The sequence below is a fragment of the Urocitellus parryii genome, chromosome 4 (assembly GCF_045843805.1).
Source record: "Urocitellus parryii isolate mUroPar1 chromosome 4, mUroPar1.hap1, whole genome shotgun sequence".
In the NCBI taxonomy this organism is placed as follows: Eukaryota; Metazoa; Chordata; class Mammalia; order Rodentia; family Sciuridae; genus Urocitellus; species Urocitellus parryii.
In genome coordinates this window covers 102,588,171-102,606,048 of record NC_135534.1, presented here as the reverse complement: position 1 = coordinate 102,606,048, position 17,878 = coordinate 102,588,171, and the positions used below count along the sequence as shown (strand labels likewise).

The 17,878-nt window shown below is 38.2% G+C and overlaps 1 protein-coding gene across 3 annotated transcripts in view; it reads left to right on the top strand.

Moving 5' to 3' along the window:
* Cadm1 (cell adhesion molecule 1) overlaps positions 1-17,878 on the top strand; it is a 312,946-nt gene that overhangs the window by 256,093 nt on the left and 38,975 nt on the right. For all 3 annotated transcript variants that reach the window (XM_026396363.2, XM_077797726.1, XM_026396365.2), the window contains exons 4-6: positions 2,685-2,822; positions 4,843-5,001; positions 17,161-17,260. In XM_026396363.2, the coding sequence (XP_026252148.1) occupies positions 2,685-2,822; positions 4,843-5,001; positions 17,161-17,260 (397 nt within the window). The remainder of the gene's footprint in view (positions 1-2,684; positions 2,823-4,842; positions 5,002-17,160; positions 17,261-17,878) is intronic.

Here is a 17,878-nt window from a genome sequence, read left to right as displayed (position 1 = left end):
ACATGCCACCATTTTTATGACCAAATAGAGTGAGAAAAGACTTTCCACCAAGAGATAATAGTGGAGATGGGGGTTAGGTGGTGCCTGGGGTAAGTGTATTAAGGTGTATGAGGCTCAACAAGAAGAGACAAGAGAAAGGCAAGATCACCAGGAGGCCAGAAAGCAGCTGTCTGACAGACTACATTTAAGGCTAAGTAAACTCTTCTGAGATTTAGCAGTCTCTGTAGCAGAGTCTTTTAACAACTCCTGGATCTGTTTCCATCCAAAACATTCCCAGATTTCTACAGAGTGATCACCAAGGCATTTCTCCCAGAATAATAAAGTAGAATCAGATCCACCCCATTCTGTGGGGATTTCCAGGATGGCCAGTAGATTTAGCCCTTTGCCTCCATCACATCCTAAGAGAGCCCTTCTTTAGCTTCATGTCCCTTTGTTTACTCACTTTCAGTTCTCACTAGGAGCCATTGCTGTACCCATATCAAAAATTGTTTTTATCACTCTAGTTTTGTTTTTGCCTGGACCTTGAATGGACCATTTATTCTCTTTCATTCCTTCATTGGTTTGAGAGGACCTTGTTTCCTTCTTATCTCTTTTTAGTATCCCTTATCACTGTCTTGTTTGCCAAGGTCTTGTTTCCTTTAGCCTTGGACAGTCTTTTCCACTGATATTCCATCTAATAATGGCATTTCCCCCCCAAAATTCATGTCTACCGCACTCAGAATGTAGTAGTATTTGCTGGTCTGAAACATTTCTGTGTATCCCCTATCCACTGCCTAGGTATATGGAATAAAAATGTGTAACTGACCTGATCATCACCAAGGAGATAAACTATGCTAAGGATACCACCAGCTGAAGTCATATCATTTCTTTTGTCACTGCCTTTCTGTGTCTCTTAAAATGCTGGCAGATGTGCAAGTCCAAATTGGATGTTAAATTATCCCTCTTTTTGCTTATTTTTTCTTGAAATGTAAGCTAGGGTAGTTCTTTGCCATGCTTAACTACTCATTTGGGCCATATCACATTAGCATCACGTCCAATTGAGCAAATATGTTGTTTTCCTTGTACACAGGGAACAAAGAGGAATGCTTTTGCTTTAGTTGTTGTTCCCCTCCCCCACCACAGCACACTATCTTGCTGAGAAATATATGCAACAAATCACTTTACTTTTCCTTTTTCATCATTCCCTATAAGAATTTTCTATTGCTCCAATTCAGTATAAAAGTCTTCCTGTGGGCAGAATTTTCATGTTGGACTATAACAGTTGGAAATCCCAAATATGTGGTTTAATCCTATAATTTATTGAAGCAGTATCAGAGATGTATTATTCAACTTGATCATCGGGATGGCATGTTTATACATATTTAATTTCTTGTTTCTCTTCTGAGTTGAGAAACTTATTAATCATAAGTCTCAGAACTGTCTTTGCTTATTCATGGTGGTCAGGACACATATTCTTAGATTCACACTACTGAATTCCATATTCTTACTGATTTTTATTTCAAGAGGTTCAGTCTTGAGTTAAGGTTGCACCTTATGAAGTTTCACTGTCAACTTAGTTTCATTAAAAAAAAGAAGAAGAAGAAGAAGAAAAGAAAAACTGCCAGGCACAGTGGCACACACTTGTAATACCAGTGACTCGGGAGGCTAAGGCAGGAGGATTGTAAATTTGAGGCCAGTCTCAGCAACTTAGTGAGGCCCTAAACAACTTAGTAAGACCTCGCCTCAAAATGAAAAATAAAAAGAACAGATGCAAAACATGCTCCTAGGGTGTGGCTCAGTGGTTAAATACCCCTAGGATCAATCCCCAGTACCAAAAAAACTCCCTTCATCATCACCACCATCATATTCTTCATACTCTTGATTCGATATTTAGTATGTCAGCCCTAAAATTTTTATTTTGGCTGTTTTATCACACATATCTTTAATGTGCTTATAGAAGAGTAGTTTTAATTCTATTTAAATCTGCTTACATTTCTAAAATCAGGACCATTGGAATTCAGAATATGGAAAATTACTTCAAGAGAATTGGCATTCCCTCTATTATTGCATCTTCATATTCAAAGGGTTTTATTAATATGCCATCCATTGGAGAACATGATTGAATTCTGGATTTCTGTGGCTCTGTTTAATTAAATGGAACTGGTCCTGATGTAATTTTTCTGTGTGTGTTTATGGTGAGTGATTCTTTTGAGGGACCCCCAGTTTTTGACCTTTGTTGATAGACTTTGAAATCTTTTATATGAAGATTGAAATCCAAGCATTGAGTTAAGACGTATTACTTTCAGGGGCTTCCAGGTAAGGACAGTAATTTCAATAATGTGTACTCCTCCTTGTTTTATATCTGTTTTCTGATCAATTTTGTAATGATGGATGAATAACTAATACCTATATCATAGCATTGTTAGTGATGATTTAATAGTGGAAAACTGGTCATTTTATATGATACATGTAAGAGAAAAATTAACTGATCTTGCGTAACTCATTTTATCTAGTGATGGCTTTGCCCTTCTCTTCCCTCTGCCTGAGGCATTTGCTCCTCTTGTGATGGTTTGTCTTAAATTTCTATCAGAAATGTCCACTATTTTGTCCCTTTTTTGATAGCAGTAGTGCTAGTTTCTGATGAATGGAAGAATATGTCTAGAAATGGATTTTGTATTTACAAAGCACATGTATTTAATCTGCAGTCCCACCACGTAACCTGATGATCGATATCCAGAAAGACACTGCGGTGGAAGGCGAGGAGATTGAAGTCAACTGCACTGCCATGGCCAGCAAACCAGCCACAACTATTAGATGGTTCAAAGGGAACAAGGAGCTCAAAGGTAACAGAGAAACCACCCTGTACTGAAGTTGTTAGTTGGTCCTTGATTCTAGCAAGTATGCCTTTGTGAAAATTAGGAACAGGTGCAAAACATGCCCCTTAAATAAAAGTATTTATTTAGGTATGGTTCATAATCAATTACTAAAGACATCTGAGGTCAAAGCATAACAGCATTGTTCTAATTCATACCCTCTCGTGTGATTTGTAGGTTCATGGTGAGATTTGTTGCTCTATTCAGATGCCTAGAGAAAACTAAACCTGAAAACTAGAACTCTTCAGGCCAGAAGAGCCACTGTTGGGGGTATTCCCTCAGCTCAGACCATTTCTGTATCTCAGTTCTTATTACACAAAATCCCTGCATTTTGTGGTGGCTCAGACTGGGTCAAAACCCCACATTTTTATAAGCATTTTTTAAAATTCCAGATTCTAATATCTGTTGCACTATCGATTGTATTGACTATTTGCTTTCCTTCCAGAGAGGTTGCACTAAGTAGACAAAGAATTTTATCCTACTTATGAATTTACAGTAACCATATCCCTTGTGAAACCTATAATTCAGATGCCCAATTCACTGGTCTGTTCTTTTGCATCTCTGCCTTTGTGGGAGCAGTGCAAGTGATTCCTTTAGTCATACTGCAGTTGGCTCTCCCTCAGTATTGAGTCATCCCAGGTTTGACTCCTAGGTCCTCAATCCCTGCCACCTCAGATGTTGCTGAGAAAGGAGACAGCCTGTACCCTGTTGGACCATATTTTGCCACTTATCCTAAGCCTTTCACATATGTTGTGTTCAGATTCTTTCTTTTCAAGGTTGACCTCCAAGTAGTATTCTAAAGAAAGGACTGACCTACTCTGGTCATTTGACCGAAAACTAGCTGTGGGCCTCACTTTCTTCTAAAATAATAATATGAATTTATAGGATTCTTATGAAAGTGAAATGAGTGAATATTTGTAAAGCATTATTAAGCTAGCCCCTGGGCCAACTTAAGTGCTGTGTGCTTGTTAAATAAATAAACAGTGTGAGGAAGAAAAGAATAAACCCTTTTAGAAAGGTGATACAGAAATCTATATATGGAAACAGAGAAATCTATATCTAACAGCTCAAGTTTCCAAAAGCTTGTTCTGTTTAAATCTCCTATTTCCTAGGTATGGTTTTAGAAGGAAGGAGTTTCTCATTTCCCCTCTGCTTTTCTGTCTAAGTGAACTGAGCCATTAAATGTGTACCGATAAGTACAAAACATTAAAAGAAAGTTAATGTTGTGCCATGTTCCTGGGAGTGCTGGGTTCAGGAAGGGACTGCCCCAGCCTATTCATTCTATCCGGAAGCCTCCTGCCCACTTTTCTGGGTGTTCTTGGACGTGTCTCCCATCTGGCCCAAAGCCCTGTATCTTACTTTGCTCTAGCCCACTGCCACTGCGTTTCTATGGTCTTCCAGAAGTCTCAGAGTTTAAACATTTCAATTACAATTTCAATTATGTAAATCCATTTAGTTACTTTCCCTCTTAATTGTTGATGATGGGGGTAGGCAAAAAGGGTTGTTTATATCTCCACTGCTGATTGAATTACTTAGGGGATTTGGATGACGTCCTGGAATTTTTAAATGGCATGACAGCCTCAGAGATATTTCAAGTTCAGATAGTTGTAATTAGGGTGAAAAACGCTTTGCTTTTCCTCCTTCCAAATACCTTGGAACAGCCAGATATCAAAGTGGTTCAACCTTTTGCTGACTTTTTAGGGGGACTGAGATAGAAGAAACATATAATATACTTCAGTAAAAATACTGTGTACTGCTTGGGGTTGAATACATCTTAAATATGATTCTGTAAGTTTTGAAAAATAGGAAATTAAGGGAAACAATCTTTTTATCAGTTATCCATTCACAGATTTCCCTTCTCCAAGTAACTTCCATTATATTTGTTAAAATAGTATTGTTGAGTTTGGAAGGAAAGAAGAGAATTTAAAACTGGAATGAGGCAAATTCTTTCTACCATCTCTGGTTGTTTATACATTTCCTTTCCTGCTAGGCAAATCGGAGGTGGAAGAGTGGTCGGACATGTACACTGTGACCAGTCAGCTGATGCTAAAGGTGAACAAGGAGGATGATGGGGTCCCAGTGATCTGTCAAGTGGAGCACCCTGCGGTCACCGGAAACTTGCAGACCCAACGGTATCTAGAAGTACAGTGTGAGTACCTGAGCATCTTACTCTGAGGGCATAGCACGGCAGTTACTTAGAACCTCTTCAGATGCCATTTGTTAGATGCATACATACATTTTATATAGTATTGATAGAATATTTTTCCTGTTATCTTGGTAGAAAAATAATCAAAGGATTGTTTTAAGGAAATACTGTCATCTTACAAAGTGCCAGTGAGAGTATGAGGATTCCACATTTAACCCAAATGAAAAACTGAAATGATTTCAATCTGCTTTAACATATGCAAAATTGATTTCTTTGAATATAGACAGTCATCATTTTTGTTCCAGCTTCAAATTCTGGAGTAATCCCTCCCTTTTCAATCCCATCATAAGCATTGGATTTTGTTTTAAAGGAGGTGTTTTATTTCCATTCCACATCAGCATTTTGTTTTAATTGCACATTCTTTTCTGTTTGAGGTTAAATTATAGCAGTGAGTTGAAAGTCAAACTCTTCGGGATAAGTGCCACATCTTGATGGCTTCATCAATAAAAACTAGACTGTAGTGAGTAAGGCTGTCTCCCTATGGTGCCCTGTAGACTAAATATGTTCTCCGCATCTTCTCCTCTAGACCCTTCTGCATCAGAGGAAAAAAAAAATCTGGTTTCTGCCCAAATTCATTCTTGTGCCAAGGTTATGGCCAAGTAGCCAGCTTCTCACTTTTCATCAAAAGGCTTCTGTAACTTGGCCTCTGAAAACTTTCAGGTGATAATTGAATATACAGAATGAAAATGTTTTAAAAGTTTGGTTGGGATGGCGGAAGTTGGGAATCTGATGAAGGAAATGTGTTACCCTTTGTGAATCTTTATGTTGGTACCCTAGAACCACAGTAACAAATTATAGCACCATAAACTTGGTGGGTTAAAACAATAGAAATTAATTCTGTCGGTTCTGGAGACCAAAAGACCTAGGTGTCAATCAGTCAGACCATATCCCCTGTCCCCAAAGGTTTAGAGAAGGATCTTTTTTTTCCTCTTCCAGCTTCTAGGAACCCCAGGAGTTCCTTGGCTTATAGCTTCATAACTCCATTCTCGGTCTTCATATGGCTTTCTCTTCTCTGTGTGTCTCTTACAAGGACACTTGTCACTGAATGTAGGTCCCACCCAAGATAATCCAGTACAGTCTCAAGATCCTTAAGTTAACTATATCTGCAAAAACCCTTTTCCCATATTAGGTGACATTCACAGGTTTCAGGGATTAGAACTTGTACATATCTTTGGAGGCCATGGATCAACCTGATGTTTCAATTCTCTGAGCAAACTAGGGGCAGGGAAAGTTTTTAAAAGTTGCTTGTAAAAGACCCTCCCATTCCAACCTTTTCTTACTCTGTGAGTTTGGCTCAATTTAACATTATATAATGCAGGTTTTTCTTGTTAATTCATTTCATCCACTTCATTATATAGCTTCATTATGAGCATCATGCTTATAATTTTCATATCACTAAAACTATTGTGGTGTAATGTCCCTATAATGGGAAAACAGAAATGATCAGATATTATCTAAATTGGCAGATAGTAGATTTCTTGTGACTTTGTTAATATGTAATTCATTTAAGCAAACTTAATATCCATTAACTTTCTTTGTAGGGGCCCATTAGCTTTAATAATACATTAGCTCCTTTGTGAGTCCTGAGTAGATATTCGCCCAGTTTCTGCCCCTAAACTCTTTAAGTAGTTTCCCAGGGTGTCTTTTAAACAAAATGTAGCCCCACCCACCTACAAAATTATACTCCTCCAAATGCAAAAATATTTCAAGCAGTATATCTTCTCCCCCTTGGAAAAACTTGATACTAATCCTTATAAACCTTTGCTTCCATATCCTACAGATTCAAGAGATTCATCCTTCTAAGAAAAGTAATAAGGCTCTATAAGTGAATCCATTTGACTTCAATATAACAAAGTGCCCCTGGCTTCTACCTACAGGAAGGGACTTTAACATCTTCCATAGATGAGGATGTGATCATTTCAAACTCTAACATGGCATTTATTTTGTGGGCAGCTCTCTCGTCTTTTATCCAACATAAGCCACACAAACAATTTATCCTTGAAGTTCCATTTTGGAATATAAATAAGGAGAAATCTCTTATGTAAAAGATGGTTAAGAATTATAAAGTTTTGTATAATTCAAATGGGAATTTTAGGTCTGGCTTGAAATCTTCAATAAGGCTGTCAGTGCTCAAGAAAGTCACTTGATATTTCACTACCCTCTATTCCTAGAGCACTGCTGAGAACTTTCTGGAGCTGGACAGGAATTCCCTAAGCACGTCTTCAAACACAATTGCACATTGCTGCATTATTTCCTACCAAGTTTCCTCTCCTTGAACACCAGTAGCTATGCAATAACAAGAGCTGCGTGCCTCAAGTGGCTGTGGCACTCAGTTTCTGGGCTCTACAGTCTGCCAGTTGTTCACCAGTGGTGGGCAGTGGACCAACTCCAGTCCCTCATAGCAGTCTTCTCTGCAGACAGGCAGCACCATATATTGATGGTCATGAGGAAAGAGTAGATTTCTGAAGGCACGAGAGTCTTAGACTAATTTATAAGTAGCCAATCTACATAAAAGTTGAATTGTGGATACCTTGTGAGGATTAACATTACACCTGTATTTTTAATTGACCCAGACCCTTGAAGCTTGCAGTTCAGCCTTTTTAGGATCACTTCAAAATTCCTTTTATAACTATACATCTGGAAAGGTAAATAAGATCACATATTTACCACATTTAGCTTACAATCTGAAGAGTCCATTTCTCCCTCAGAGTTATTAGGGCTGCTTTATAAGATCCATTTTTTTTACATCATTTTATTGCTTTAACCTAACCAAGACCTATGTAATAATGTATGTAAATATATTAATTTTATTTTGTTAGGCACACTAACTAAATGTCCTTTTCCTTGCTACCTAAAAAGATTGCTTATACTATCAATGATAGATATTATCACCAGGAAGTACTGAGTCCCTCTAAGGGCCTCAGATTCTACTTTGAGTGAATAAGACCAGCTTGGGGCAATTTATCCTGATCTGAATGCTGTTAAGTGTGCTCAGTTGGTTTAACCCTGGCCTATTTTGGCCAATGAAGTTTTATGGAAATGTCTCTACCCCATCTAAGACAAATGAGTGTTAACCAGGTTATGAATAGGGTTCAAGGACAGATGATAGATTTGAATTGTGTATAAGTTATATCTTTTTAAAAAAAATAATGTTAAAAGGAAAAATAAACAGTGGTCACTTGCATGCCATTGAATACTTCAAGTATGACAAGGAACCAAGAGAGGAAGGATAAGAGAGGAAAGGGGTATACTTCTCCACTTAAGGTGGGTGTCTCCATACTATATAGCTGTGACCCTCAGTATAGAATTCAGATTGCTGTGCAGAACGGAGGAAAGCTGTACTCTGGATGGAGACAACCGGGCTTGAGCTGCAACTTGGAATTGCTTTTGTCTTGTGGATTTAAGTCCTAATTAATTGAACCAGAATTTTGCAGTGTTTGTTTGTTAGTACCCTTATTTGTGGTACCAGGAGAAATTTTTGTGCCCAATTATGTGAAAAATCATCCAGATGTGTATGCTGTCATACTTTTAATAATCCTTAAGTTTTTGGTGAGTACAGATATTAATTGTGTAGTATGCATTGAAGTGATTAACATCAATGTAATTTATCATCTGGAGATTTCTGAACATAAATAAATGAGTTGTTTTGTTCAGCAAGGTGTTGACCCCTTCAAAATCAGTGAATTAAACCCCCCCCTTTTATTATAAATATGAAAGGCACCACAATCAGCCAAGTGTTCAGTTATTTGATTTTCTGGGGCATTAGCCGCTCTTGTTTGTGACATTTCCCTGTTGGGTGCTCGTTTGCAAGCTCATTAATAAGGTTTTCTCATAGGAACGTGGCTGGGAATGAAGAACATACAGTAGGGCTCTTAGTTTCCTAGCTTTCATTCTGAGACCCAGCAAGGGTATAGCAGCAGCATGCAGTTAAATGTTTAAAACAGAAAATAATTATGTTCGCAAGCTAGAATTCAAAGCTCTGTTTTCTTAGATGTTATGCAGAGAACAGTTTTGCTTTTTAATGTTCTGAGCTATATGACCTGAAAATCTTTCTGTGCTTTTTTTTTTTTTTCGTGCAAATGTCTATATAGGTTGTGTTGCCCACATTTACAACATGCTTGATTATAGCAGCTCGTGATACAATTGTAGCATGGTTGGTAGAGTTTCAGATCTGAGGGAATGCACTCTTGTCAAATGAAAGCCTGTTTAAATGAGAACAGTTCACTGTCTGCACGTTAAAAGAAAACTGTCTAAATAGCATCAAGGTGGCAACACATAGCGACGTAAGCTGGGGATTCAAAGAGAAGCTGTGACCCTCAGTATAGAATTCAGATTGCTGTGCAGAACGGAGGAAAGCCTTACTCTGGATGGAGGCAAATGTGAAGCTCTTGAATGACTGCTGTGTGTCTTTGATTTCACCCATCATAAACTTACTCTTTATCATGTTTTGCAAAAATCCTCATTTTGTGAGGGTTTCACGTGTGTGTGCATATTTATAAAAAGAGAAATAATGAAGAGATGAGTTTTGAAAGAGAGAATGAAAACAAAGCCTCTAGAAATGGGTGTGTGAATGCCTTCCCTGCCCTGATCAGCAGCTGACAGTTAATCGTGTATGTGGGCATCATTTTCAAAATGAGTTTTATTGACTAGATGTAGACAGGTATTTTATAAATCCATATTCCTGTTCATCCAAGGTCCAGAGGATGGTAGATTTTTTCCTTTCATTCCCTCATCTGGGGGAAAATTGGGCATTGAGGAGATGATCAAAACTTGTTCTTTATCTGTGACAAAATAAATGTTTCTCTGGTATTGATAGTGCCCTGCGGTGAAGGAGGAAGAAAAACCTGGAAATTGGCAACTCTTTCCTGTTGGAGTGGAGGATAAGACTTAGTTTCCAAGAGTGGCTCCTCTGTCACATTCTCTCCCCCATCAATTCTGTTCCCAGGTTGTATTCTTCAAAGCATAATAGCTGCTGGTTTCAGATTTGGCCTGTTTCTGTCTGATCTCCAGTCTCTTTTTTTTTTAACAGTACCTGTTCTTCCTTCCACTCTCCTTTTTATTTTTATTTTTTTAAAGCAATGAATTGAATTTCAGGGAGGTTATTTCAGTATTGATTATTCAGTATGAGAAATAATCAAGACACAGAGACCCCCCCTCCCCATTGGAGCTAATTTTTTAACTTGTCATTTTTTGTGTGTTAACACAGAGCAGTGGCAATTCCAAGTTCCCAGCGTTCTAAGTGCTATAGATTCTGCAGCAGCAAAAGGAACAGGAAGTCAAGTAACTAATATTTAGAATAGAAGGAGGGAATGTTGGTTCAGATACATGACAAGCAAATCTTGAATGAGCCTCGGGGAAAAGGTCTTTGCCTCCGGAAGGCACACCCAGCAGGAAGAGGCCTGTGTTCCTAAGGACCCACTTCCCACTTCTCACTGACCTGGTATAGTTTTTAAAGAGGTGTCTATTTTGCTGTGTATATCAAATACTTACATAGCAAAACGAGACTTCCTGTGTACACCCTTGGCTTAATGGTTTTTAACTCAAGGTCAAAATTTGATTCTGTGAAAGGGTAAATGGTTGTGAAGTTGACCTCTAAAAAGAGTAGTAAAACCACATCTTTTATGATTTCCCTTATGATTCCACTTTGAGATATACCAGAAATGCTAATTAATTGTGTAATTAAATAGAAGGACATAAACAGTAATTCGTGGGCTAAACCTCAAATTTTGGGAGCTGGATTAACTTTCATAAAGAAAATACAGTGATATTCTGTGACAAGGACAAAGATGGATTCATGGTCTGTTTTGTTGTTTTTTTTTAATCATTAATAGAGTGAGGAATAGAAGTCCATGTCCCAATGTTTCTCCACTTTCCCGTTCACTCATTTTTTCATTCACTTATTCAGCACTTATGTTTTGAATGTCTACTGTGTGGCAGATGCTGGCATTATTCTAGTTACCAGGAATTTAAAAACAAAACAACAACAAAAAAAAAACCTCTCTTCTTACTGAGGTAATGCTCTTGTGCAATATTTGCTTTGCCAACCTTTTGCTTCCAATATGTGAAGATTTCTTCAAAGACAAAGTGCTCTGGATTTATCCCATTTTAAAACCATTGGAACAAAATTTTCTGCCACAGCAGGGCAGAATAAAATTTTATTCTGGTGGGTGGAACAGTGATTTTACTCTCCAGAAAATGATATACAAGTTTCAACAAGAGGCAATGGCCTTCTTTGGTGATGTGGCACATGCTCTTTGGTCCCACCTCAGTTTACCAGAGTTGACTTGTGCCCCTCTTAATAGTTCATCTCACCTCAGGAAGTAAAGTTTGAAGTGCCATAATTCATACAACCCATGTTCTCAGGTTTGCCACCTTGAGAACAAAACAAAATATCAGCAATGGAAATTATCCTTGAACATATTTATGACAAAACAAAGCAAACCTTTGACAAGATATTCTTCTTCTCCTTTTATGCTACCATTGCCCTCCTTTCCTTACAAAGCTGTGCTCTTCCAACAATTTAGACAACCATATTGTAGGGGTTGAGCTCAAACAGCTTCTAATACTCACCAAATCTCAGGTTAATCTTTGCATTGTCGTTCTACTCCAAACTGCAGTAATCTCCCCTGATTGACAAAGACTCTTCAGTCAGTGCTTCCTTGCTTGAATGCACAAGGGCTGACCCATACTCTCTCCTCAGCCATTGTGATAGCATCTGTGTCCTTGCTGCCCTTGAGTTCTCCCTGGTAGGACTTGAAACAATTAGCCCTTGATCCACACATGTCAAATCCCATACTCACTAGTATTTTGGAATATTGGATGAAATCTTGAGTAAGGGACATGGAGAACCTGTGTCCCAAATGAAGTTTCAGGAACAGACTTGCACTCATGCCCGGGGACCTTCAGCACACGGAAGGATTTCCGATGCCCACATTCTCTCTTTTAGAAGTTCGCAGGAAGAGAAGGAAGGTGGCAGGTGCCCCTGGGATAGTAGGTCTCCTGCCAGAGTTTCAGGACACCTTCCCCCTTGCCTCAGTTCTTCCTTGTGCCACATGAGAAGTGTGACATTCCAGGTATCTTTAAAAAAAAAAAAAAATCAAAGGCTGGTGTGTCAGCATTGGGCTCCAGAGAGAAGACTGTGCTTTTTCATTTACATAGGAAATTGAAATACAGGTTACAGAATCTTGAGTTTCATCTTCTGAAAAGATCATAGAGTGTGGTGCAAGGTCAGACTGGCATGAAATCAATTGTAATCCGCCAGCAAGCCATTCTAACCTCTTTAAGAGTTTCCTTTTATATTTTTCCCCTTTATAGAGAGAGCAAAGTACATTTAAAGAAAGTCTCATCAAATCAGAATGTCTTTCTAATATTATTTTTTTAATTGGTTGCTACTGTACTGTGACCTAAAGCCTCCTGGTATTTAACCCTCTGTGCAACTTTGACTAATGAACAAATTTTGTCTGCTGTAGCAGTCTTGCTAAGTGTCTTTTATAGGGTTTTAAAAAAATTACAGTGTATTATGAAAACCTCAGATCCCTCGACCTAATTGATTGGCTGTTGGTGATGCCATCTCTATAACTATAATGTTCCTTAAGTGCACAGACCTAACTATTTTTCTTATTTTTATATAGCAGTTCCATTTTATAATGACATTAAACCATTCTGAGTGATACATTTCTGGACAGTTATTGCACTTGGGTAGAAAGTGTCATCTGGCTTTTAGCCTTGTGCCTTACAACACCAACCGAGGTGTAAAATGATCCCCCAGAAAATGTACTAGGCTTTACCTCATTACTTAAAAATAAATCTTGGAGTCTGGTTCTGTTTCAGAAAAGATTTGGTGAGTTAAAACATTTGATTTATGGACATAATTAAAATATAAATGATGAGCTCTGGGCTACTCAATCAGCCATCTGGATTGTTCGATATTTTGACATACTTATATTGCAGTCAGGATCTTCTTCCTGGGAAAATTTAACATCCCTGAATCCTAGAAGTGTCAGTGGAATCCCAAGGTTTCTGTACCACCTGTTGAAAATACTTAAGTTCTTCTTTTGGGACAAAGGAAAGGGAACAGAATTTGTTTTTAAGTTTCCATCACCCAAGGACAGATGGTGGCACATAGACTTTCTCTTTGGTTCATAGGGTGTGTAGATAACTCAGCTGCCCAGGGTCAAATAATATGCCCATAAATACTGCCTTTGTCAATGGAGGGGGTCATTTTCCTGTGTAATACAAGAAAGATTAATGTTTACCTTTTGAGCCAACTATGAAGGTAACTGGCAGCTGTACCTATTAAACACATGGTAGATGTTTCTGCAAAGCTTAGAAAGTACACTGGGAAAATCAGTTATCTGAAGGTGTATTTTCTGTGGCTTAGCATATGATTTTTTATATACATTTATATATTAACTCCAGGTATAGCAAGTCCTTAGCTTGTTTTTCCTGATTTATGTGTGTAATTGACAACTGGTAAACAGCTCATTAGGAACATAAAAAAAGCATTTAACTAAAACAAACTCAGTGATACTGAAGAGGCAGGGCAGATGAGATTTTTTTTCAACACTTTCTTTATTATTAATGGAAGTTGAGCATGTAAAACCCTTAGCGCACTGTACTGAAAAATATACCCTTTCTGTTTGCTTGTAAATTACATGAAGGGGAGGGGACAATCCAATGAAAACTGCCCTCATAAGCCAGCAAGCATTCGTTTCTCCTTAATTAATGATCCTAAGTCAGCAATGCATGAAAAATGTAGCCCTTTTGTGGATCATAGATTAACCTATAAGCAAATGTTACATTCCAGCCCAAATTTTGAGCTCTAAATTTAGCCTTGCCCAGAATGTTTTATGGGGATAAAATAACAGAGGTCTCCTAACCAGAAACTCCATAGTGCTGCCATTCTGTTTCTGAGTATGAACTATTAGGTAGCTGGTCATTTGTTATCAATGTTCAGTGTCGTAGTCTTCTCCCATTAATTTTTGTTGTCTCTTTTTAAAAATGGACTTCACCAAGTGGCAGTTTGGTAAGGGGGACCAGGTGGGGGGTATAGCACCAAAAATAGTAGACCCACATATATCATCTTGTGGTTGTATTTAGCCTAAGATGTGGTCTAGAAGCTGGTGCCCTGGAGTTCTGGCTTCAACCCAGAAGCCAGTGCTAGTTCAGGGTCATCTCATTTGTCCTTTGTGAGTATTTCTGCCTTTCTTTAATGACTACCTTCCAAATCCGGTTATCAGTATCCAGAAACAACCTTGCTATTTTGCTCTTTTTTTTTTCTTCCATGATTTATTTATTTTTTTATTTTTATTTTTATTTTTTTGCACTTAGACTGTCATGTTTTTTTTTTATTGGTTGTTCACAACATTACAAAGCTCTTGGCATATCATATTTCATACATTAGATTGAAGTGGGTTATGAACTCCCAATTTTACCCCAAATGCAGATTGCAGAATCAACGTCGGTTACACATCCACAATTTTACATAGTGCCCTATTAGTAACTGTTGTATTCTGCTACCTTTCCTATCCCCTACTATCCCCCCTCCCCTTCCCTCACATTTTCTCTCTCTACCCCATTTACTGTAATTCATTTCTCTCCTTGTTTATTTTCCCATTCCCCTCACAACCTCTTATATGTAATTTTGTATAGCAATGAGGGTCTCCCTTCATTTCCATGCAGTTTCCCTTTTCTCTCCCTTTCCCTCCCATCTCATGTCTCTGTTTAATGTTAATCTTTTCTTCCTGCTCTTCCTCCCTGCTCTGTTCATAGTTGCTCTCATTATATCAAAGAAGACATTTGGTATTTGTTTTTTAGGGATTGGCTAGCTTCACTAAGCATAATCTGCTCTAGTGCCATCCATTTTCCTGCAAATTCCGTGATTTTGTCATTTTTTAGTGCTGCGTAATATTCCATGGTGTATAAATGCCACATTTTTTTTATCCATTCATCTATTGAAGGGCATCTGGGTTGGTTCCACAGTCTAGCTATTGTGAATTGTGCTGCTATGAACATCGATGTGGCAGTATCCCTGTAGCATGCTCTTTTAAGGTCTTCAGGGAATAGTCCGAGAGGTAAATAGGGAGCCTACATCCTAGGAACAAATTTTTACTCCTCACACTTCAGATAGAGCCCTAATATCCAGAGTATACAAAGAACTCAAAGAATTAGACAATAAGATAACAAATAACCCAATCAACAAATGGGCCAAGGACCTGAACAGACACTTCTCAGAGGAGGATATACAATCAATCAACAAGTACATGAAAAAATGCTGTTTTGCTCTTGAACATTTCCTTTGCCAACAAGTGCAAGACTAGAACTTTGTTACTCAGAAGGGTCAGCTGGAGCTTTGGGGCTTGCCAACTTGATGTTCTCTGGCAAGTGACGTAGCTTCTCAGAAAGTACTGCCAATTTAATGTGCACTGCACATTAGTGGTTGTATGAGGGGGCTCTTGAATGCCACATGCTTTTCAGAGACAGGAAAGAACAGTGACAGGAACAAGACTATAAAAATGCATCCAGAAGTAGCCATGGCTAGAGAGGACCTCGATGTGTGCTTCTAGAGCTGTGTACGGGGTAAAATTGGTCGAGCCCAGCCATATTTCCATCCTCTCCCTTATTCCATAGGATGAATGTTAATGAGTTCACCACTGCTTATAAAAGGCAAGGGGCTGTTGTTTAGGTGGTATGATCGCCTGAGAAATAAAACTATGGTAATTGTTTCGACCTTTCAGCCAACTGCTGTCTTGCCCTCTCACACTTATTACTCTTGGGTACATTTCGAAAAATATACATTTAAAGAACCACAGAATTAAATGAGAAAACTGATTTAGGGATTAGTAGCTTGTTAGTTCGGCATAGAAAAAAGTAATTTCATTCAGGTTTTATTTATAATGTAGTTGTATGTCTATCCATTTTAATTCTTATGTCTTACACTTCTCTCCCCATTTTCTACACCACCCCTCATTCATTTCTCATACCTATACCCTTACTCACAAGCTCAGGCTTTTTTATTTGTTTTGTTTTTGTTTTATTTATTTATTTTTTAATGACATTGGGGATTGAACCCAAGAGACTTTACTGCTGAACAACATCCACAGCCTTTTAAATTTTTACTTTGAGACAAGTGTTTTGTAGAGTTGCTGAGGCTGGCCTCAAACTTGACATCCCTCCATCTCGGCCTCAGAGTTGTTGGGATTACAGATGTGCACCACTGGACACAGCAGCAAGCACGGTTTTAAGTAGCTTATGGAAATTAAGAGTTACTTACATAACATCCCAAATAGTTGCCGTCGTGGCAATTGTGGGTTGCCATTAGGAAATGTAATTTTGAATTAGAAGTCTGCCCCAATATACATTCCATGGGGCTCTCTCCTTAGGTTATCTCCATGACCTTGGACTAGCAACTTCATTCTGTGGGTACCAGAATTCTCACCTCTAAAACTGGACTTATGCCATTACCATTGATGGTTCCTATGATAATAGGCTCTGAGTAAATGTCAGTTTCCTTTCTTCTTCTAGGTTTATGCTGAGATGTCAGCATTTTACTGGGGGCCGCCGAAACCTCCCAGTTCTTTTCTTCCTAAGCCTTTTGAGTGGAATTCAGAATTTCCGCCTTTCCCATTTGAAAACAAGAGCATAGAAGAGGCAAACTTATTAATATGCAGTGTCACAACATATTGTCACATAGTAATATATGATATATGATAAAATGTATCAATTCTGAGCACCACAAATATCTGTGGCTTCACCTCAGCATGAAGGCAAATGAGTTTCCTTTAGCTTGAGTGAGTTTAGAGATAAACTTCAATGTAACAAAATGTATTTCACAGGAAATGTTTGATGTGGCGCAGTTGGCTTATGAATCTCTTATCTATTCGCGGTTCACTCCTTAGAGTTATTAGTCAATTTAATTTGAGCAAATGCCAGGATTACTAACTAATTAGAAGGATGTTACTGAAGGCATACGGGTGGGGAGAGAATAAGTGCTGGTAGTGTCGGGTTTGTGGCAGCATGCAAGTCTGATTTTTTTTTTTTTTTTTTTTTTTTGCTGGATGATATCATTTGCTAAACATTATACTTTGTGTTGTTGTCACACAGATAAGCCTCAAGTGCATATTCAGATGACTTATCCTCTACAAGGCCTAACCCGGGAAGGGGACGCGCTTGAGTTAACATGTGAAGCCATCGGGAAGCCCCAGTAAGTTCTGAAGGCCAAGGTTGGCAGAGGGTCATGAGCAGTAAATGTCACAACACAAAGATGTGCATTCACAACTCATTGGCCTGTCACCTGTCTCCTGCTGTAAAGGATGGAAGATTTTTTTTTTCTAGAAACTAACGAATATTCGATGAGGTGGGAATAAATATCTTGGTTCTTAAGTCAGGATTGGGAGAAAAATTAAACGCCAGCTAAAATTGAAATCTCAGCTAATTCTGTTTTATTATCATCAACATGATTGTCAGGACTATTTTCTCTCTTACATACACACAAAATAATCCTAATAAATTTTTAGTGTGCCCACAATCTAATGATATATCTACTACTTACTATATTAATATGTACGCTGCTGGAAAGATGGTTTTCAGACTCAAATTTAGTGCTGTGTTTAGGGCCAACTATAGGCAAACAAATTTGACCTGCCTTTAATATTGCATCTTCTTCCCTCAGAGAAAAGTATCATTTTTAACTCTGAGAAATATTTTTCTTAGTAAGGAAAGATTCAGGAACTTTCCTGAAGGAGAATATACTTTAGAGAGAAAGAAGAACTGACCAAGACTCATTTTACTGAAAAGTATAAAGGAGCTACTTTACTTACCC